This window comes from Myotis davidii, unplaced genomic scaffold (assembly GCF_000327345.1).
Source record: "Myotis davidii unplaced genomic scaffold, ASM32734v1 scaffold72, whole genome shotgun sequence".
In the NCBI taxonomy this organism is placed as follows: domain Eukaryota; kingdom Metazoa; phylum Chordata; class Mammalia; order Chiroptera; family Vespertilionidae; genus Myotis; species Myotis davidii.
The window spans coordinates 3,212,257-3,235,225 of NW_006284618.1; the positions used below are offsets into that span (position 1 = coordinate 3,212,257).

The 22,969-nt window shown below is 56.4% G+C and overlaps 1 protein-coding gene across 1 annotated transcript in view; it reads left to right on the plus strand.

Annotated features, from left to right (window-relative positions):
• Positions 1 to 22,969, plus strand: part of TCERG1L (transcription elongation regulator 1 like) — a gene marked incomplete at its 3' end in the record, with an annotated part of 106,450 nt that overhangs the window by 65,902 nt on the left and 17,579 nt on the right. The window contains exons 5-6 of the mRNA XM_006754976.1: positions 15,702 to 15,793; positions 18,666 to 18,754. Coding sequence (XP_006755039.1) covers positions 15,702 to 15,793; positions 18,666 to 18,754 — 181 coding nt within the window. The remainder of the gene's footprint in view (positions 1 to 15,701; positions 15,794 to 18,665; positions 18,755 to 22,969) is intronic.

Genomic DNA, 22,969 nt, shown 5'->3' on the forward strand with positions numbered 1-22,969 from the left:
GGCCCTGGTCATCAACCGCGTCCTGGACTCTGTCCAGGGCTCCCCCTGCCTCTGGCCGACTCGTGCAGGACAGAAACAGTCAGGTCTCCGCCATGCTGGGCCCACAGGACGATGCCCTCAGTGAGGTGGCCCTGGGGGAGCAGCACCCCTCCAGGGGGGGCCCCTCCTGGGCTCCCATCCGGGCGTGGTCTGCACAGAGAGGCCTCAGAAAGCGGGCCCTGCAGCTGGAGCTGTTTTGTAGGAAGTTGTCATTTCCCCCCAAATAACAGTTCAGCCGGGGTGAGTGTCAGGGCGCGGGACAGGCTGCAGGAGGTGGCCCTGGGGTAAGTCGCGGGGGACGAATTCACACCTACTGCGGTTCCCGGGGGAGGCCGCCTCGGCGTCCCACTCCTCCCCGCTTCCCTCTCACTTTTTGATTTTATTGCCGTTTTTTGACATCAGAAGAAATTGAAACCCTGTTTAGGTTTCATGGCTTCACATTTCAGAAGTCGGTGCTGCAGCCAGGAGCCGGGATGCGTCTAATTTATGCCGCGCGACCTCCCTTCTTAATTCTGCAGCCTTCCACCGAAGGGGTCTGCGGGGACGGAGGCGAAAGTGCTAAGATGTACATTTTCGTTCTCTTTTTATGGGAACCACTTATCAGGCACAAAAGGCAATAAAACCAGGTGTGATGAGATTGGATCGAGAGGACGGGCTGGTTAGGGAAGGAGCCATTTGACGTGGGGCTCTCAGAGGGGCCCCAGGAAGAGCGAAGGGGCCGAGGCCCAGGTCCCGGACCGGATCCCGACACAGACTGGCTGAGCCCTCAGCCCATGGACGTGACCCTGGGTTTAGAGGCCACGATGTTTCCAACCTGGGCTGGAATCTCTTCTCCTCCCACCGATACAGTGAGCAAGGAGTGGGGGAGACTGACCCCAACTTCTTCTTGGTATAAAAGACCAAGTAACGGTCTTACATTCGAATATTTCAGTGTTTCCGTCTGTCATTGTTTTCTGTTTAGTTGTGAATCCTCACCTGAGGATATTTCCCCATTGATTTTTAGAGAGAGTGGAAAGGAGGGGAGAGACAGAGGGAAACATTGACAGAGACACATCGACTGGTTGACTCCTGCGTGAGTCCCGCCCAGGGCCGGGGATCGAACCTGCGACCCTTTAGTCCACAGGCCGACGATCTAGCCACTGAGCCACAGGCTCTGGCTGCTGTTTGGTCTTCGTGAGCGTATGTGACTGCGTGTCAGGTCCAGTAACAGACTCAGACCCACGGGCACCCCTGGCGATGAGGCAGGCCCTTCGCATTGGGTGAAGGGGTTCGTGGAGCATGCTTTGCAGTGAGGCAGCTTTTATCTGACACAACAACACAAGCCCAGAAGCCCCCAAAGAACAGAACAGTCAGTTTGCCCCCTTACTAATAAAAACCTGGGCCACGAAGCCATGATCACCACACAGGTCAGAAGGACAGCAGCGCTTTGCTGGTCTGCGCACCTGCCAGGCAGAGACAGCCCGCCCCCCTTCCCTGGGAGGGACGCGGGCAGAGGCAGGAATGAAAGTCCCGGAAGAGGAGAGACAGCACAGGGGTCTCTTCAACACGGGGGAGGAGGTCGGAGGCCGTCCTACTGATTGCCTATCGCCATCGGAAGTTCCACGGGGTCGGATGTCACCTCTTTGGTTTCCTCATCCTTCCCATACCACCGCCACCCCCGGCCAGGAATAGTGCCTGGCACATAGTAGGTTCTAATAAACATTTGCTGAATGGAGGCACCCAGCTGTGCAGCCTCCAACCCAGCCGCTCCCCGGTGGGATTCACCCTCACTTGGACCCCCGGGCTGCTCATGGCCACAGAACTATAACAGGAAACGGCTAAAACGATCTTTGTGTCCGCCCATGGGGGTCGCTGCAAATGCTGGCCACCCTGCAATGGATATTGTTAAAAAGGATGAAGCATGCTTTACTAACCTGGCTCCCAAAGATATATCACTAGATTTCAGGAAAAGGTGTGCCCTCGCTGGTTTGGCTCAGTGGATAGAGCGTCAGCTCGTAGACGGAAAGGTCCTGGGTTCAGTTCCGCTCAAGAGCATGTACCTTAGCTGCAGACTCCTCCATGGCCTAGGCTCTGGTTGGGGCTCATGCAGGAGGCAACCAATCGATGTGTTTCTCTCACATCGATATTTCTTTCTGTCTTTCCCTCTCTCTCCCACTCTCCCTAAAAATCAGTGGAAAAATATCCCCGAGTGAGAATTTAAAAAAAAAAGGTACAAAGCAAGTATTTATGAAGACATGTTTGTGTACAGAGAAAAATAGAAAGCATGTGTACTCTTCTTTGTCTGCGAATGCATGATTATCGAAGGCAGCTCACCCGGGAGCGTGGGAACACTCATTCATTCGAAGGAGAGATGCGCGTCTGGATTTAGGCGTGCAGGCAGACGGTTCGCGCATTTACATTTTTTTTGAAATTTGAATAATTAACAGTGGATGCATCACCTGCTAAAATTTACATTGATTGGAAAGGACCCGCACAGAGCCATGCCCCGTGTGTGTGTGTAACTCGCACACGCAGAACACCCAGAGTCAAAACCACTGAAACGTGTGTGAAGCATCTCTGGAATTGTCTGTGATGATTGCCCTGAATCGATGTAAATTCCGTGCGCATTATGGGGCACAGAAGTCACCGGAGCAGAGGGAGGGGGCTTTGTTTCCACGGTGCTAATTAGGTGCCGGCTGCGTGGAGGGAACCTGTCCGCATGTCTCTGCTGTTTGGTTCGGCAGCTCACTTGTCTCCGACGCGGCCTGTGTTCCCGAGTGGGTGGAGCGGCTGTGCAGGCGGCAGGAGACCTGTTTCCTTGTGACACCTCGGAACCCGTTTCCCAGTTGCTCTGCGTGAGGCGGGCCAGGCACCCTCGTTTCCACGCTGTCCCCTCCCGTCATAGGGGCTTGGCGTCCCGCTATCTCAACTCATAAACTTGCCCACCGATTCCACGGCTTGCATCGGGAACAGCGGGGAACTTCCCAAGCGTTCAGAGCTCTTACCTAAGGCCGCCGATGAGCCTTCTGGACGGCCATGCCCTGCGTCTTCTTGTCAGAAGTCCCGTCCTCCCAGCACTGACCCCGCCCGAGGCTGGCGATGGCGGTGTCTGCCCGGCTCCCGCTGGGCGTGTGCTGGGGTCAGAGCGGAAGAGAGGCCGCCTTTCAGGACAGCGAGAGCATCGAGGTGCAGAGCATCGTGTAACTCCCTTCCACAGGGGCCCTGCCATCAGGCGGGCGGCGCGCCCGGGCAGGTGCGGTGACGGTGGGGACCTGGAGCGAGGCCGCGTGGAGCACCTGGTGGCATTCTTCCTCTTCTCCCCTGTCCCCCTCGAGTTCCCCGGACACAGTGCTCTGCAGGGGCAGCTGTAGGGCCTGCAAGACAGCTCCGCCTGAGGACCAGTGGCCCAAACCTCGCCACGTAGGGCAGTTTTGTGTTTGAGGGACAGTGGAGGGAGCTGGCTGGAAGCTGGGAAGCTCAAGACCTAAGCGGGCACAGCAGACGCACTGCCCCCCAAGGCAGATGCTCTCAGCCTTCGGTTCCCATCAGTTCAGGACAGAGTGGCTCCATCCTGCGTGAGGCCATGGGGTTGAATGCCGGCAGAGCGAGTGCCAGGGGGAGAGCTCTCGGAGGCCTCTTGGATCTCCCTCGTTGAGTCCTGGGCAAGGGAGAGTCCAGCACAGGGCAGGATTCGTTTGGACGTAGCCTGAGGTCATGTAGGCCTAGCAAATAGCTGCTCCTCACTCATCACTCTTTTCTTCATCAGACCCTCCTGCACCAGGAGCTTGGTGGGGGTGGAGTGATAGTGAACTTGACCTATGACCCTTGCCATCACTGAGGCCACTGGTATCTTGAGCCTCTGCTCTCTATTCGGCTTTTGGCCTGTGCCTCTCTGTTATCCCTGGGGCCGGGGTGTGTGCTCAGGTGGACTTGCTGAGTCATAAGGGTCAGAGCCGTGCGTAGGACACGGGGGCGGGCGTGGTCAGGAAGGGGAGGACCCTCAGGGGTAAAGGGCAGCTGGCCACGGGGTGGCAGTGTGTGGTAGGGGTCAGATGGCAAGTGGCTGCACCCTCGGATGAGGTCTCATCCCCAGCTTCTGACTTGGCAAAGCTCCCCCACCCTGTGTTAGTCTCAGTACTCATTAGTCCAACAGCCGTCTGTGGGGTAAGCAGACACCTCGCTTTATCCCTGGGAGGCTGCTGAGAAAAGCAAAAACCAACCAAGGAGCAGAACCGAAGGTGAGGTGAGTGCAGTGCCCAGGACAGAGTCCCAGGTGGGATCTAGAACCTTTCATGCCGCAGCCCTTCCACCTGTCCAACCAGATGCCCAAAGACGAGTGTCTTCAAGGACAAGTGACCACGTTCAGTGCTCAGCTGTCCTCATCCTTCCGTAGGAAGATCGGGTTTTCTTTTTCTTCCTGGAACTTTCTAGATCGACATCCCTGCAGAGCCTCTGTAGACAGATTGTACTGAGGTGGGCGGGCTCCCAGCTACAGAGGGCCTGGCTCTGGAGGGGGAACCCCACTGAGGCTGCAGCTCTTGCCGAGCGTGTGTCCAGTGTCGTGTTTATTTGCCATTTGGTTCTGTGGTTTGATGGCTTTGCATGTGGGAGGGGCCGATTGACAGGCCTGCGGATGTCTTCCAGGGGGCGGCTGATCATTCATTGATGTGCACATTTAGCCAGTCATCCAACATTTATTAAGCATCTATTTTGTGTCAATCACACAGTTGGTTTAGAGCAGATTTAAAGATGAGAAGCGTGGCGTCTGCTCTGAGGGAGCTCGCAGACACATAATGAGTCATTAGAAGTGTCGTGCTGGAGTGGAAATATGCATGACGCGCTGTGGAGCACAGGGGGACAGTGAGGTCCGCACTCCGTAGTGCTGGGGGCGGGCTTGCAGAGGGCGGGGCTCTGGCCTGCTTCCAGGGGGCGGGACTGTGACACCGGGAACTAGAAACGTCCAGTGCGGAGGAGGGGGGTTGGAAAAGCCCACAGCTCAGCCCAGCCAGGTGCAGAGGGGACTGTCATCAGGTGGGGAAGTGACTACAGCCCAAGGGGTCAGTGGGTCCCCACTGAGCACCATGGCCGGGTAGGCGCAAGGGAGACAAAATGCTGAAGACTCGGTTCCTGCCTTTCAGGAGTTTATCTTCCAAGGAGGAGAGATGCGTCAGCCAGGAATGTAGGGCAATCCTTGCAGCGAGGAGGAGCAGACAGAGTGGAGGGCAGAGCAAGGACAGCGTAGAGAGCCATGGACAGCGCCCCAGAGAGCAGGGGTCCGAGCTCAGTTTGGGGGAGCAGTGGGGAAGTTACTGCAGCCAGTGGTTCTCCACCTTCCTCATGCCGCGACCCTTTAATACAGTTCCTCATGTTGTGGTGACCCCCAACCATAAAATTATTTTCGTTGCTACTTCATAACTGTAATGTTGCTACTGTTATGAATCGTCATGTAAATACCTGATATGCAGGATGTATTTTCATTGTTCGCGACCCACAGGTTGAGAACCGTTGCTCCAGACAGAGCAAGTGCTAAAGCTGCAACCCGGGCTTGCTCTGGGGAGGGGGTCCCGGTAGTGGAGAATCCTGGGCACTAGATATCGACGGGGAAGGAAGGGGTAAGGCTCTAACCTGCAGAGGGTGAGGTGCCACTGAAGGGCACGGGGGTCCAAGGTCAGTGCACAATGGAAGTGCTGGCTTAGGCACCGGAAATTCAGACTCTAGCTGACCCACGTGGTCACCGGCCCGATGGAACTGGGGGAAGGACAATCTCAGACAAGAACCTTCATTTGAGTTATTTCCGAAGTAAAGGGTCTCTTTTTACCAGATGCTTTTTGATGAGTGTAGGCTTGGCTTTTAAATTTTTAATGCCCTTTAAAGGAAGTAGTCATGAAAAATGCAGGTTCCTTGGAAAATTCCTAGTGTGCTCTCAGCCTGCGCACGCCCCCACCCTGGGTAGCGGTGAGCAGAGCAAACAGAACTCAGGTGCATGGGGTCTCCTCCTCCCCAGCCTTCAACAAGAGGCACCTGCCCTTGCCATGAAAATCCGCATTTGTGTGCACAACAGGCCAGCGTCTCCTCGCCTCGTAGAGGGGTTGCTCTGCCAGGTGAGGGGTGGCTTCCCCAATGCCACGCGACACATCCAGGCCCCACGTGCACACACCGCTATTCCTCCCGGCACGCAGAGCCGCCATCCCAAGCCTGTGTTTGTTCAAGGTTATGTTTGCCTTGAGCTAATTAAAGCCATTTGTATCAAATGACTGGACTAACTTCCCTTTTGGAAAAAAAAAATAACTGAAAGAAGCTGCTTAAAAAAAAGAAGAAAAAGTCCGAGTTAATTTCAGCAACTGAGAGACGAGCCCTGCACCATCAGTTCTGTGGCAGGAAATGTGGAATAAGCCAGCGAGGTGAGGTCTGCATTCCCATGTGGATCAGCCTGCAGAAGGCCGGGCCGCTCCACCCAGGCCCTCGGAGAACAGCGGCTGCCTGTGCTGGGCGGCGGGAGGCCTCAAAGGCGCTGTGGGCCAGCGTGCACTTCTGTGCGTCGGGCAGACGCGTCAGTCATGCGAATGGGTTAGGTTAGGACACATTGATCACTAATCGTGATTCATATCTATCTTAAAATAGATGTTTATTCCTCTTGAATGAGGCACCCCCTGAGGCCCTCCTGGTGCCAGGCCCAAAGACACTGAGCGAGGCTCCTGGCGGCCCGCGGACTTGATCCCACATACCTTTCATGGGTGCTTTCCTCTCTTCCATGCAGCGACAATGCAGGCGCGTTTTGTAAGAGGTGTGTGCACTCACACGGGAGACTCGGGGACCCGTGAAGGGTCTAGACCAGTGGTTCTCAACCTTCTGGCCCTTTAAATACAGTTCCTCATGTTGTGACCCAACCATAAAATTATTTTTGTTGCTACTTCATAACTGTCATGTTGCTGCTGTTATGAATCATCATGTAAATATCTGATCTGAAGGATGGTCTTAGGCGACCCCTGTGAAAGGGTCGTTCGACCGCCAAAGGGATCGCGACCCACAGGTTGAGAACCGCTGGTCTGGAATATTCAGTAGGGCAGTTTGATGTAAAACAGGAAACAGACACACACACGTGTACAGATGGGATTCAATGCACTGCTGCGTCTGATGGATTGAGGAGCGACGAAGCTGTGGGAGCAATGGATGGTCTTTCCCAAAGTATTTGAAGGAAACTGCCCAGTGTTCCCCATAAAATTGTCAGGAAAGAATAAATGCAACCGCAGCTCTTCAGGAGACCCAGCTGGATGAGCGGGCCGTGCTGGACAGAAAGAGAGTTGGCCCTGGGGGGCCGCGTTTGCACACTGGGGGGAGGAGGGTCTCCTTCTGGGCTGGGCCCTCTCCGCTTGCTCAACCACAGGCTCACCCTGCGTAGTGGCTGAGGCTGGTTGAGGATGTTTGTGCCCCAGTAACTGCTGGAATCCTGTCCCATGAGCACCCCCACGGCAGACACTGTGTGTGGCACTGTATGCCTCGTGTCTGTCCGCAGCCTAATCTCCCCTGTGGCAGTGGACTGAATGTTTGTTCCCTACCCCTCGAGTTCCCAGTGGGGTGACCCTTGGAGGTGGAGCCTTTGGAGGTGACTAGGATTAGATGAGGTCATGAGGGTGGGGCCCCTGTGATGGGATTAGTGTCCTAAGAGGAGACACCTGAGAGCTCTCCCCCTCTGCCATGTGAAGGCACAGGGAGAAGCTGGTGTCTGCACCCCAGAAATGGAGCTCTCACGAACCCACAGTGCCAATACCTTGATCTTGGGGCTTCCAGCCTCCAGAGCTGTGAAGAATAGATGCCTGTTGTTTAAGCCGCCGTTCCATGGCATTTTGTGATGGCAGCCCAAGGTGCCATATTTCTCTCATTCTGTTGGGAAAATGGAAACTCAGAGGGTAAGCGATTGCTTCCTTGCTTCAAGGTAGTGTGTGCTGAACTCGACACTCATCTGGTCCCTGAGGGAGAGGTGGCGACTGTCTCGCCCTCCCTGATGCCTGACCCTCCCAGGCCAGGTTTCAGACCGAACTCCACAGCAGCTCCCTCCTCCCAGGTCGGTCTCCAGCACTCGGACCAGGGACAGCGTAGAGCCTCCAGACTGGGGGGTGCTGGCCCAGTCCCACGGCGGGCAGCGTGTGTGTGAGCAAGCGGGCGCCTGAGCCCTGACGTTCCGGGTCCTGGGAATGCGCCGGACCCAGAGGCCCTGCGGTGAGGCTCCCCTTCAAGGCATCGCTCATAACAGGCCACACTCAATGGTCGCGACCTCTGTTCCAGAACTCAGCCCTCACAAACCTCACTTTTACACGACAGTGGCTTTAATCTTGAATCCCCCTTTTTTCTTTTACAGAAATGTTCCTCTTCTGATAAAATTGAATGATGTAATTTAGAACAGAATATATTTAATCGTGCGTTTCTCGTCCATGTGTCAGTGAAGGTTATATAAAAAGGTACTTGGAGAAGGGTTGAAATCCGAAGCTGTGACTACTCACGCTGAGGTAGCTAAGGTATTAAGTGCGATATCTGAGGCCGCAGCACTTAATTTTAGCGTCGTCACAATGTGCCTAAGAATAGCACAACCCCCCCCCCTCGCTCCCCCGAGTCCCGTTCTTCCCTGAAAGAATAGTAACAGCAGAAAGCGGCCTTGAAAACCCTCTTCAGTGTGAAAATAAGATGCAGTCGTTTTGACTGTATGTAAAAACACTGCATAATATGCTACATATATTATGGATGACATTATTTACAGTTAAATTTCATATTTCGTTGTCCTTAAGTTTTTTCAGCTTCCACTTCTCCTTGCAATGTACAAATGGGGGGTGGGGAGGTGGGGTAGGGAAGAGGGGTGACGGTTCTAACTGAGCCCGACCTGACCTGGGCTCCCCTGCTGGTCCCATCTTGACCCTCACTGTGCCCAGGCACCTGGGGGTCAAAGTTGGGTCACAGATGACTCCGCTCTGGAACTTGGCACTTACAGCTCCTCATCTCCATATGACATCCCTACCCCTGGTCCCAGTCCCTTCCCATCTTTGGGGTCTCCCTTTAATGTCAGTGTCCCAGAGTCTCTGTCATCATGGGTACGAGTCACCTGCTCAGCTGCAGAGGGCCTCACTTGGGTGCCCCTGGCCACAGTGAGTCACTCACTGCCGGCCAATCACAGCTCACAGGCTGAGCTGAGAGCAGGGCACATATTTTTGGCCAAAAGATGAAGTGACAGTTATGACCCTTTGTCTCCGGGAAGGACTGATGTTGCCAGGCACAGAGGCGGACATCTCTCTGCGGTGGGACCAGAGTGGCCGCCGGGGCACTCAGGGTGTCTGCGCCCCGACCACACAGGGGGCCTCCGCGATTAGTGCTATGAAAGAGCTGTAGGCTGCCCGCGGCTGTTCCTAGCATGTTCAAGGCTCTACTCACTTCTTATAGATTATAGGTTATAGATTATAGATGATTATAGAGTATAGAGTATAGATTAGCAAAATCTTCATTAACCTCAAAATCAAAATGAAAAATCTGTGATCCTTGCTTAACAACGTGGGTTTGAAAGTGGTCGTGTTGGAGGGCGGGACTCCACCTGAACTTCCCAGGGTCACGAGGCTGGGCCGGCTCGGCCACACCGGCTGCCATAGAGGCTGGTGGGGCCGAGGTGACTGCAGGGGCCGCGGGGGAGGGTGCTCTGCGGGCACATTCTTTGGACCTCTGTTTAGTGCACTTCCAAATGGAAAGAAAGGTTTGAACACCTACTTAAATGTTACAACTTTTGACGTTTTGGTATTTAGAACGCAGGCCAGCCCCACCTCTGAGCATGGCTTGGCTTCTCACCGTGACCCCGGTAAAGGGACCAGGCAGGTCCTCCATCACGGTCACCGCAGCCGCAGCTCCTGCCCAGGTGGCCGGCGCCGCAGCCGCCCGGCTCTGACAGTGGTCTGCTCGCCCCTGCCCTTCATCACAGACTCACTTCTTCCCCCCGAGGGGAGGGGGGGGTATTCACAGGAGCCCCCCAGAACCCCCATGCTGTGACATTGACTCTGGTCAGCGGAGGCTGCACGGCTGGGCTGACGTCCACACAAGAGGGAGCCAGGAGCCCCTCGGCGATGACATAGCAGAGCGTGTCCCCACGGGGCGAGCGCACCCGAGTCACTGAGCACTTGAGTTGGAGAGGTTAGGGGCTCTGGGGAGGTGCCTGATCCTCAGGAAACAGTTCCTGGAGGCTGGTTCTGTTCAGCCTGAGGGACAGCCAGCCGGTGTGGCCGCGGTGGTCGACCCGGAGCACAGACACCGAGGAGGCCGGGCTCAGGGTGGGTCCGAGGACCTGGGGAACCGAGGTGGGGCGGGAGGCCTCCCAGGGCCCCACAGTGTGACCAGGCAACAGGGGCTGTGGAGACTGCAGGCTCCTGAGGGTGAAGGTCTCCAGGCCAGTCTCCAAGTGAAAGCTCGCACCCCGAGAGCAGGGGTCCTGGGCCGAGAGGGTGAGGAGCCGCCTCTGGAGGAAGGCCGGGGCGCACGCGCAGCCATGACATGAAGGCTCTCTCCAGCCCGGGGACCAGCTGTGATGCTCATGATCACAGTGCCCACGCCCAGCTGGTGGGGATGAGGGCCGCTCAGCGACAGGCCTGCGTCGGCCTTCCCCAGCGTCAGCCTCTCGCCATCGGCTCGCTCATTCCTCGGAGCTGCTGAGAGGTTGTTCATGCCGCCGCCTTGCTTTGCATCCACAATCCTGCTCAAGTAAGACAGGTGGCCGCGCCCCCGGAGACCCCTGGGCTCTGAGGCAGAGTTCTCGGGGCCAAAGGCAGATTCGTGTCCGTGCGCCCACCAGGGTCTGCACCCGCTGGGGCAGGGGCCGTGGGGCCTCGAGCTTTGCTGTTTCCATTCCAACAACTCTAGGCCCCTGTGGAGGCAGCGGTTTGTTAAAGCTCCGAGGAGAACTCGGGGGAGATGAAAAGCCTGGGGGTGAGAGAGGGGAGACTTCATAATGTCTCACTGAGGAGGCTGGGAGATAAAAGGCAGCGCACCAGGTTGATTGCTAGAAGGAAATATAGTGGAGACAGACCTTGTTCAAGGCCCAGTGAAGCGGCAGTGGGAGAGCACGGTCAGACTCCCGCGGGGACAGGAGGCGTGCAGGCTGGTGACCCCGGGAACTCTGTCCCTGCTGTGGACCTGCCACCTCTGTGGCCTCGGCAGACCAGGCACAGCCCTCCCCGCCCCCTGCACACCCGGGAGGGGTTCATGCCCACGGAGCAGGAGACAAGAACGTGCCGTTGGTGGCAGAGGAGGGAGGCGGACCCCCGATCAGGGAACCGTACACTTTGGGGCAGTTTCCGTCCCCGTCTCGAAGCAGCCTGGTATGCAGAGGCTGTTACTATAACAGACGACTTATTTTTTATGTCACCTTTAGAAAGTCGCAATGCTGACATTTTGCTTGTGTTTTGCATACATGCGTCAGCTTCTTTCCCGTTCTAACTAAACAGTGGATTTAGAGGAACCCATTTATCTATAGCCTGTAATCGCTACAAACCCATCATCATAATAATGGTCTTGTCTTTGTGCGCGTGAGGGGAGGCGGGTGCAGATGGAGGGTCCCTGAGCCCCTGGTGCCTGCTTCCATCACAGCCGGCAGCAGGGCATGGTGTGTGCCCCTGACACCCCAGGATCCCTCCTCTAAGCCCCCTAGCCCTGCACGCCCAGCTGGACTGGACAGTGACCATGTCCAAGGACAGGGGCCCTGGGCTCTGTGCTGGGCTCCCCTCACTGAGCTGTGGCCAGGCCCCCCCCAGCACCCCGTCAATCCCAGCCCTCGGGCCCCTCAGGCTTCTCTGGGGCTGGCTGTGTCTCTCTCCCCTCTGTTAGCACCTGGACCAGCAGCTTGTGCGATTTACCCCTCGGGCAGCATGAAGACCAGGCTCCAGCCGCTTTCCCCAGGACCCCGTCCGCTCAGTGTTTCCGCTCTTGCGGAGGAGGCAGGCTCTGAAAATCAATGCATTCTTCAAGCCTCATTGAGAGCCGCAGACAGTGGGCCTGAGTGTGTCATCTCTATTATCTCCAACATAAATTGCATTTTTCCCTTATTATCACGATTCTCAAAGGAGCCCAGGGCTGCTTAAATGGACAAATAATCGTAGCCCTCCCTGGAGGCTCGCTTGTCACCTGGAACACAGCACACCTCGTCTGTTTTCCTTTTGTGTGAGCGAGGAGGTTGCCCTGCTGGCTGCAGAAATGATGTTCAGGTGGTGCTTACGGGCAGACACTGGACTAAAATGCCACCCATTCTTCTTATGGCAGCGGTTCTCAACCTGTGGGTCGCGACCCCTTTGGCGGTCGAACCACCCTTTCACAGGGGTCGCCTAAGACCATCCTGCAGATCAGATATTTACATTACGATTCATGACAGTAGCAACATGACAGTTATGAAGTAGCAACGAAAATAATTTTATGGTTGGGTCACCACATGAGGAACTGTATTTAAAGGACCAGAAGGCTGAGAACCACTGCCTTACGGCGTCTCTGTAGGTGGGTGTTTGTTATGTGTTCTTGGAGGTGAGAACATGTACACGCAGAAATGGGGCCCCCGGATTGTGGCCGACAGGAAATGGGCCCCAGTGGCTCTGGGCTTGTCCCCTGCCTCCCCCACATCCCTCCCAGGCCTCACCAAGAACAGGTCACCAGAGAGTATTCTGTCCCCAGCACGGGCCCCCGACAATGACCTGTTTGCCAAGCTCGTCCCAGGAGGCCTTCCATTGGCTGCGGGCCGAGGCCAGGTGCACAGATGTCGCCATGGATTTTCTTCGTAAACCCTTCCCGGAAGGGCCCGTGGTCTGCCACAACCAGGAACTCCTCATCCCAGTGCCCCCTCCGAGCTACAGCGCCTCCAGGGCATGTGGTTCGGATCATGTGTGGGTCCTCTCAGTCTAAGGGGAGGCTTCCCACAAATTCTTCGGAGAAGGTTGGTTCCAAAGAGACAGTCCGTCAGAGGTTGCTTAGCTTTTCAGAACAGGAACAGTGAATCCTCTGTCCTGCCTACTCCTTGGGCTACTCCCTGTCCTTGAGTTGGGAATGAGCCCCCTTCCCCACCAGGATCTAGAGGACGCATGTTCTCACCAGCCCTCCAAGGCCACCGTGTTCGTCTTGTGTTGCTTTGGGGTGTACGCAGGCAGTTCCCTGTGTCCTGTGGACTTATGGAATCCCAGAATGGGAAGGAACTTAGAAGATTATTTCATAGATGAGGAAACTGAGAGCGGGAGATGTCAATATTACTGAATTAAAATTAGGTTGAATTTCAGAATCACTCTTCCAATTAGGAGATGCTGATATATTTCTCAGTCTTGTTTTCTTTTCTTTTTTTAAAAACAACAACAACATATAGCCCTAACCGGTTTGGCTCAGTGGATAGAGTGTCAGCCTGCGGACTGAAAGGTCCCAGGTTCGATTCTGGTCAAGGGCATGTACCTTGGTTGCGGGCCTAGAAACATCACTGACCGGCTGCCTCCTGCACACCCCACACCGGGGATGGAGCGGCAACCTGGGCACGTGCTCTGACTGGGAATCGAGCTGTGACAGCCTGTGAGTTCCCCCGGCCGGGCATCTGTTTGACAAGTTAGACCGTTCGACTTGTCTGCCATAGTTCTTTGTTTCAGTAATTTTTAAAAAGCCATTTTTTGAATGTTTAAACACATCCTAGTGCTTTATTGGATGTGGTCTCTTTCGCCGCGGCCAGGGCACACAACCACTCCTGGCCCGTCCCCTCCTGTCGCGTCCCCTCCTGGCCCGTCCCCTCCTGTCCCGTCCACGCTGCCCTTGATCTGGGGCCTGACCCCAGGGGATGGCAGGTGCCTTTGCGTCTTCATTTCTGAGACTCTCAGAGAGCAGGTGCCTTCGATCTGGACCCCTGACCAAGAGGCGACGGCTGGAGAGCTGGCTGTGGAGTCTGGACGCGGGCAAGCCCGCCGCATTCTTCTCTCACGGGAACGAGGTCAATGAATTGCTGAGCCGCAAGAGAGCGCCAAGCTACGTCTTGCCCCAGAGAAGGAGCCGGCTTTTCTGTCCCCACTTTTCAAAGGGATACGGTCCTGCCACTGTCACCCCTGCCCCCAAGGGCTCCTCTCCTGCCCTTGGGTCAGCCTTGCCAGGTCCTGATGCATTTTGAGGGAAGAAGCTGATCGCTCCCCACAAACACCCCAGGCTGTTCTGGCTCCCCGTGAGCAGGCAATACATACTCGACAGGTGATCTATGTAGAGATTTCCTGTGTGGACCCCGTTCCCCCTCCCCGCAGCCCCTCCCAGACTTCCAGGAGACCTTCCCTGTCCACCTTCCCCAAAGCCAGTCGTGATCAGACCTGTATTTGGCATGGCCAGGCCCCGAGGCGTGCCTCTTGGTTGTGGCCACAGCTGCTCAGGATTCTGGGGCCGGTGCTGCCTCTGTGTGAGGACATGGTCTGTTTGCCACCAGCCTGAGCTCCGGGCCCCCTTAACAGCCTGACCTGCCAGCTGGCTGCTGGGGAGAGTCCGCTGGGTCTTCAGAGTGACAGCTAGTGGGCAGCAAGCCTCGCTGTGGTCGTAACGTTGCTGTCCACCCATCTATCACGTGACAGACGAGGGGGCCCGTCGGCTCTGTGTGCTTCGGCCTTTCCAGAGGCAGCAGCCCCGTGGGGACCGGACATCGGTCCAGGTCCAGAGTTGTCCCCTCTGCGCTGCCTGCAGCTACGAGGGTTCCTGGTACAGACGCCTCCAGAGGCATGATGCTCGGGCCCCACGTGGGGTCCAGCCTACGTAGTCCCTTCCTGCAACCTCCTCCCCAGAATGGGGGTCAGAGGAGGCCATAGTGGCCGTGTCTTGAGGAAAATGGGGTGCAGGTGGGATGGGCTCTTTGGCCCTTCCCCCCACCTCTGCCCTCCAAGTGCAGATGCCTGAGTTGGAGGGGACCTTGAGGCGACTTCCCACCACTTCCGTGTGTGCGTGTGCATTTGCAGAGGAACACACGTGTGTAAAGGGATGCCGCTGTCTTCATGTTGTCCCTCCCGCCGGGCCCTCCCTGGACCTTCCTGGGCTGGACAGAGGCTTCCACAGGGTCCTGGCCTACAGGGCCATGAGCGCCTCAGGGCTCCTCAGTGGCTGTGGCTGTGAGGTGGGTGGGAGGTTGATGGTTTGGGCTCCTCTCCTAATTCTTGGTATGAACAGTGGTTAATCCCGGCATTGCTCATGGCACCTCTCTCCCACTCACAAACGTTTAAGGTCTCTGTAGACGTTTTAGAACAAGGTGAAACCTAAATTGTTTTATGTTCAGAATCCAGGTTTTTTGACGTTTCTCCTTCTGTCTCCTAAAGAACTACTCTTCGAAGTGCAGGGTTGTCTGGCCCATGGCAAAGCCAGCGGCCACGTTAGCGATGAGCAGACAGGAGTGGTGGCCACGAGCCATGGAAGCCTAAGAAACCTGGTCCCCGTTGGCCTCTTGTCCTTGTCAGGGAGCCCGTGCCCCCTCCACCCATAGCCCATGTGGCCTGGTCCAGGTGTGGCCGACAGCGTTGGGGGTAGGGCTGCGAGCAGGCACAGACGGGGTCACCAGAGGAGCTGGGCCTCATTGGAGGGACTTGCCACGAGACCACCGTCCAGGCCACATGCTGCCCTTGTTTAGTTTTCTCCAAACGGACGTGACCAAGGGGAAGCTAATGACGACTGTTTTGGTCCAGCAGAGAAAAGCAGGGACCGGGTCCGCACGCCCCGCCCTCCTGCCCTGATGCTGCGCGCGGAGAGGAAGAGCCCGGCCAGGGACGAAGGACACAAGGTCGGTCTCGGGACGTGGAATCCTGGCGGGGGGAGGGGGGAGGGGGGGAAGCGGGCCGGTCTGGGCTGCACACCCTTCCCACCGGCTTTCCCACGTGGGGATGCGCACGGATGCTTGGCCAGCCCCTGTGCAGGACGGTCACACCCAGAAATTGCAGCGGATGCCCCAGGAAGGATATGGCGTGGGAGAGGCTGGGGAGAGCAGAGCTCACTGGGTGTGACCCTCGCTCCCGTGTCCTTGTCCCCACATTTCACGGGAAGCTTGTGCACGCAGAGCGGCCAGGCTGCGGCAGGCACCCCTCGGGCAAGGCGTGTCAGTGTTTGGCAGTGACTTTTCAAGAAAACCCAACACACATTTGTTTTTTAACACATTCTGGTTTAGACCTTCTCTTTGCCCAATTGCCAAAGGCATTTTAAGGACCAACCATGGATGCATGGGGCACGTTGCTGTCACGTGAAGAACCCCAGAGACCCACTGTCGTGGCTGCATTGGAAAATCACAGCTGGGGCTTATTTTGTCCGGATCTGTCAGATGGGCCGAGGCCCCTGGTCCGCCCAGTGCATCGTTCACACTCCCTCTCACTTGGCTTGCTCGGCCGTCTCTGCCTCGGGCCTGTGACGGCCCCGTTCCCTGGTTTTCCTGCCAGCGCGGCAGTCCAGGCACCACCGCGGTGTCCACGGCCTCCCGCCCATCTCAGTGCCCAGCAACTGGTGTGAACGGATCCCGGATGTTAGTGCAAATGAACGTTTTGTTCCTCGGTGGAGGGTTTCACTCTGAGAGAGCCGAGCTGTACCAGGGTGACATTTATTAATCAGTCTTTCTAGGGCCCTAACTACTTTCTTTATCACTTTGCTCTGCGTGTCTAATTCACTTTTATTACCTCAGCGTGGAAGGGGAGCGTTATGCCTTGATTAGCCATTTTTTATCACCAACAGGAAGCCATCACCTGCGCGGGCCTCGGGACGAGCGAGGGCCTCGGCAATTAGCGGCTCCCAGTCCCAGCGCCGCCGAATTTAAGTGTCCGCCCCTCACGAATCACGGCCCACCGTCCTTCCCCGAGTAATTAGCAGGATCGTCTACTACTCCGCAGCCCCTCACTGTGTTGAGCCTGTTCAATTAGCCCCATAATGAAACTTTCCCCTCGTTTTTCTAATTGGATTAGTCATACAAACTCCGGTCTTAATGTATTTTTCAATGCAGCCCTTTCAGAATATTCCCTGTCCTGTGAATTATTCTTCTCGGCCCCGTTCGATCACGGGAAGCAAAGGCAGTTTCTTCTCCCCCGAAGTTCCAAGAGAGAGTGCGCCGAAGCTTACAAACCGAGGGGCAACCATATACTTACAAGTCATTTCCGTAGGGTAGTCACTTGTTGCAAAGAACAGAGGGGCGTGGGGAGACCCAGGACAACCCCGAGGCGCGCGTGTGAATGGATGACCCCTCCTTCCTGAGGTGACCTGTCTGTCCGTTAGCAGACGCCCCGCCCGGTGTGCCCGTCCAGAGACCACGCAGGGACGCTCCCGGGTGCACCTTTCCACCCCAGGGCTGCTCGTCCTTCCTCTCGGCCATTTGGTCTGGATGACATGAGCCCTCTCGGTCCTCAGCTCACGGGTGGACGGTGTCCACAGGCCACAGCCTCCCTCTGTCGTCCACGTTGGACAGAGCACGGTGGGTGTATGTGTTGGAGATTTAGCTCACCTTATAGACACGTGGGGTTTCCTTTTACTTTTTTTTTTTAAATATATTTTATTGATTTTTTACTGAGAGGAAGGAAGAGAGATAATTAGAAACATCAATGAGAGAGAAACATCGATCAGCTGCCTCCTGCACATCTCCCACTGGGGATGTGCCTGCAACCCAGGTACATGCCCTTGACCGGAATTGAACCTGGGACCCTTGAGTCCGCAGGCCGACGCTCTATCCACTGAGCCAAACCGGTTTCGGCTCCTTTTACTTTTTTAAAATATATTTTTATTGGTTTCAGAGAGGAAGGGAGAGGGAGAGAAACATCAATGATGAGAGAGAATCATTAGTTGCTTCTCCTGCACTCCCCCCACTGGGGGTCCAGCCCTCGACCGGGCATGTGCCCTGACCAGGACTCTCACCATGACCTCCTGGTTCCTAGGTCGACGCTCATCCACTAAGCCACGCCGGCTGGGCTTCTTTTTCTTTTTAAGTTGAGAGAAAAGAAATCTCCATTTTCTTCTAGGTGTTCACGGCCTCTTCTTTATTTTATAAATAGAGACACAGAAACACGGCGCTTTTCAAACCCAGCTGTATACACACCACCTGCACATTGCGCTGCCTCTTGAACTCTGACCCCAGCTGGGAGCTCCAGGAGGGGACGGCCAAGGGCGCAACCAGCCTCTGCAAGGTCGTGGCTCATTGCTCCCTCCTGCTGTCAAGGATGGGGATGGGCCAGCCCCAGCCGCACCAGGGCCTCTCTCAGCTTTCGGTTTCTCTGCCCCCGACTGTAGTGTTTTGGTGGCACTGTGACTCCAGCCGCTGGGTCACCGTTTCTGGAGATGAATCCGGCGGGCTTGTCTGCCGCCAAGAACTTACGGCACCCGGGAGCCACCTCTGGCTGCTCTGCCCGGCTCGTGCCTGTGAAAGCAGACGGTGTGGCTCCTTCGGGATAATTAGGGTGCCTGTGTCTGAGTTACTCCCCGCGCTCTGCTGTGCCGCGAATTCCATCTTCTCAGCCTAATTGCCTGGTCCCTTTGGCTGTGCTGTTCAGAGCAGGTCATTATCTCACGGGCACTGTAGGCAGGTCTGTCTGCAGGAGACTTGTTATTCTTTACTTGGTTGCCTGTCATTGAAGACAAGTGTTTAAATAAAAGCATAAAAGGCGCTTTTCTTCTCTTTCTGCTGAAAGGAGCCTCCACCGATCCTCATGACAGGAGAGGACAACGCGGCCAAAGGCAGCAGACCCGTGGCCTCCACTCCGGTGCCCGGCTCCCCCTGGTAAGAGGCCTGAACCCCGAAAGCAAGGAGCTAGAGCCTTGCCTTGTCACCAGAGAGGGATGCGTGCTCCTCAGGTGAGATGGGGCTTAAACGTTAATTGGCAGCTCATGGCAGGTACAGTTCTGCACGCGCTCACACCCTGCAGGGGGGAAAGCGGCGTTTACGTGATGCGGTTCCACGGCAGGGCATCTGCGAACATGTGTTAAAATAAGAATGCTGGTGTGTGTGTGCGTCAGCGAGCCCGGCGTCTGCAGAAAAGGCGCGTGCGTGCCCCCAGCTCCAGAGGGTTCCCTGTGCCCAGGAAGAGTAGTGGGTGGCAGTTCATAACGACACCAGTGAAAGTAAAATTGCTAAACACACAGAAAAAGGTGAGGACTCCTCCAAGGAGTCACTGCAAATACCTTTGGGAGCGAGCAGCATTGGGTTCTTAAATGCCCTGTCAGCATGGAGTGATTTGGAGGCAGAATGAAAAGGTTATTCCAGGAAAAAACAATTTTAGAACCGGAGCTTAGAGAGCAGGATGCGGTTGTGGGGGCTGTGTGTGTGTTGGGGGGGTGGGCAGATGGGTGGGGGGGCGGCACACTGAGAGGGTGGCATCACAGCCATGGCGGGTGCCAGGTGCCGTCTGCGCCATCAGCGGGGCGTGTCCCGGGGAACCCTGTGGGCTGTGACCTTCCAGTCCTGCTCTCGGCTTATTCTTGTTAGTGTCCAGGCAGCTCGCTCGAACCCAGACACAGCCATGGGCCGCACCTGTGTGGGCAGGAGGGCGGAGAAGCCTGCAGTGGGGATCCCCCTGAGATTGACCGCCCATGGGGTGCGATGAGCCGGGGCTCTGATGGATGCCACGGTGAAGGAAGTGCACTTTGAATCTCTCTGAGGGCAGACACTTCTGGAAGCCCTCGCCACCATCAGATGGAGCCCCCGGAAAGCTGTGCTGTGGGGACAGGCTGGGTCCCGGGCGTCGTTCTGGTGTTGAGCCCACACCGCCTGAGGGTTTCGCATCTCTCCACAGAGCGGAGCCGCCAGCAGCAGCGCGGCCTGGCGTTTTCCTGCTGCTCGTTATTTAAACACGGGACATATGTTTCTGTGCAGCCACAGAGATGGGTAGATACAGCCTTGCAAGAGGCAGTGGAGTTGAAGTGATGGTGGTCGGGTGCACAGACACGGCCCAGGTCTGGTTGAGTCTCTGTGCCATCAGCTGCGCTGCCTTGCGGGTGAGGACGTGAGGACTGTCTGGGTGGCATCGGGTCAGGCTGCCACCCGTGTCTCCATCTGCCCCTCAGCGTGGCACACTTCCCGCAGAAGGAGGGCCGGAGGAGGTCCCCCCGGGGGAAAACAGCAAGTTGAAAGGTGCCCAGGCATTGCTCTCAGCTGTCCTGGATGCTCACGTGGCACCAGCCTGGCCAGCCTTTGGGAGAGAAGCGAGTCCCCCGCCCTGGAGCTGAGTGGTGAGCACACGGAGGCTGCGCTTCCCGGCTCAGAGCTGCCTGGCACCCCTCACTGTGCCCGCCTTGCCCTGTTCCTGAGTGGCCAGTAGGACCTCTGGGCCTCGGCTGTGCTCCACTAAGGAAACGCGGTCGGCGGGCGGGCGCTGGAGCTGGGGATGGTGGGGTTGGAGGACGAGCTGCGGAGGGGAGAAGGACACCCCTGCGTGTCTCCTCTGCGCTCGAGACTCCCCTGCAACACGTCACTCCCGACATGGGATGAGCGGTTTACACGCGGAGCAGTTCTTCTACGCCGGCTGGGTGGCCAGCTTAACCTGGTCGGACACTGTCTCCCTGGAGACAAGTCCAGGTTGTCACCTGGGCTTCTGACCCATCGGCGGTGGACCCAACAGCCCCCTCCTTGGGTTTGACTAATTTGCTGGAATTAATTTGTTCGTTATTTAGATATGAACATATGGGGACATATGTTTCACGAACTCAGAGACGGTTTACTCATAGTTCATTATGAAAGGATGTAACTCAGGACCAGCGGATGGAGAGGGGTGCAGGGCGACATCTGGGAAGGGGCACAGAGCTCCCGTGCTCCCTGAGAGTGCCACTCCCCCAAACCCGTATGCTGCTCTCCGAACCCTGTCCTTAGTGCTTCTATGGCAGGTTCCTTACACGGGTGTGATGGATGACATCATCGGCCAGGGGTGATGGGACCCGATCTCCATCCTCTCCCCTCCCCAGAGGTCTGTGGTTCCAACCCTCTCGTCACAGGGTGGTTCCCTGGTCGCCACCCAGCCCATCCTCAGGCACCGTCCCACGCCACCTGTGGTGAGCATAACCACACACCATTTCACCTTCGCCACGCCTGCTCTCTTCCCAAGGAAATCCTGAGGGCCTGGGGAGCTCTGTGCCAGAAACAGGACAAAGATCAAGTACATCCATCCTATAATATAATAAAAGCCTAATATGCAAATTGTCCCCTCAACCAGGTGTTCAAACAGGAGTTTGACCAGGAGTTCGACCAGGGGGAGGCAGGGGTGGCAGGCAGCTGGGGGAAGGGAGCCCCACCCCCACCTCCAGCCAGCAGCTGGCAGCTGCTAGGGATTCTATCTGTGCGTGAATTTCGTGCACTGGGCCTCTAGTTTCATTATAAACCAGGACATCACAGGAAGGAAGGTGGGATGGAGGTTCTACTCTCCCCTCCCCAAATCTTTGTGTCTGCAGATCCCATGGCCCTCTCACCCACCTGCCCTGGGGATCAGCCAGGACTGTTCAACCAGGCTGCCAGGTCAGCCCCTCCCTGAGACAAAGGGGTAGGGGGTAGAATGAGGAGAGGAGAAAAGACAGCAAAGGGCATATGGACACTGCCTCTCAATTCCGAGACTCAGCCCTGGATGTGACCCCGTGAACACCAGGCTCTGGCCTGTGAAGGACACGTCTCCTGGGACGGGACGCACAGGGCGGAACACGGAGGGTGAGGGACCCAGCGTGTCTTTGTGCGGGTGGGCAGGGACCAGGCATGTCGCCCCTCCCTCCGGGGCTGAGGTGGGAGCTGGGAGAGAAGCCGACATGTCCCCCACCCCGTGGAGCCTCTGCATGCTGGGCTTCGCTACCTGAAGGTGACCGTGCGAATCCTGCTCCCCACGAAGCAGCAGCTCTGTGTTCAATGGCAACATCCGGATTTTACGTGTTAGGGCTGCTCCGTGTGGGTGCTCCGTACTGGACTTAAACTTGGTGCAGGGCCCAGAGCCTCTGGGGTGGGAGCAGAGAAGAGGGAGTCTGGCCGCCATCCAGGAATTACGCTGTGATTAAGGGAGGGGAACATGCGCGTATTACTTAAAACGACACATAAAATTAACTTCGCACGGTACAGCGGCTCGGTCTAGTGGGAACCAGCTGTGACGAGTCGATGGTCTGTGTCTTCAAGGGAAGCTGCTGCTGTCATGCCCGCCACCAGCAATCTGGCTCCGTCGCACCGCGTCCCGCTGGCCCGGAGCCTGGCTCTCTGTGCCCGGATAGCAATGTACCGAGTTAACTGTCACCCCGCTCCCCGGGGAACAATCCCCTGGTAAACCCCTGATTTACTGAGCGTTCCCTTGCTTAGAAGCTCGGTGGTGGAAGGTCGGGAATCCCCCTCTTTGGAGTCCCCCCAGCCAGGGTGTCCAGGGAGTGTCTCTGGGCTCAGAGGCGGTGCATCCCCGATGCAGCAAACGTACAAGAGACAGTCTAGGATCGGGAGAGAGTGGGGCCAGATAAATCCCCAACTGTAACGCTTCTTCCTTTTAAAAAAACTTTTTATTATCTTTTTCTTAATCCTCATCAATCCAGCGTCTCTGGGCTCAGAGGCGGTGCATCCCTGATGCAGCAAACGTACAAGAGATAGTCTAGGATCGGGAGAGAGTGGGGCTAGATAAATCCCCAACTGTAACGCTTCTTCCTTTTAAAAAAACTTTTTATTATCTTTTTCTTAATCCTCATCAGAGGACATTTTTCCCACTGCTTTTCAGAGAGAGTGGAGGGAGGGAGAAAGGGGGAGAGAAACATCCATGTGAGAGACGCATCGGCTGGTTGCCTCCCGTATGCACCCTGACTAGGGGGCAAAACTGCAACCTGGGTAATGTGCCCTGAGGAATCGAACCATGACCTTTTGGTGCATGGGATGATGCTCAACCAACTGAGCCACACCAGCCAGGGCACAAAACATCAACAAACAAACAACAGATTTAAAGATGGTTTCTATAAGGTACCTGGATTCTGCAGGCTCTCAGCCTGGGCAACA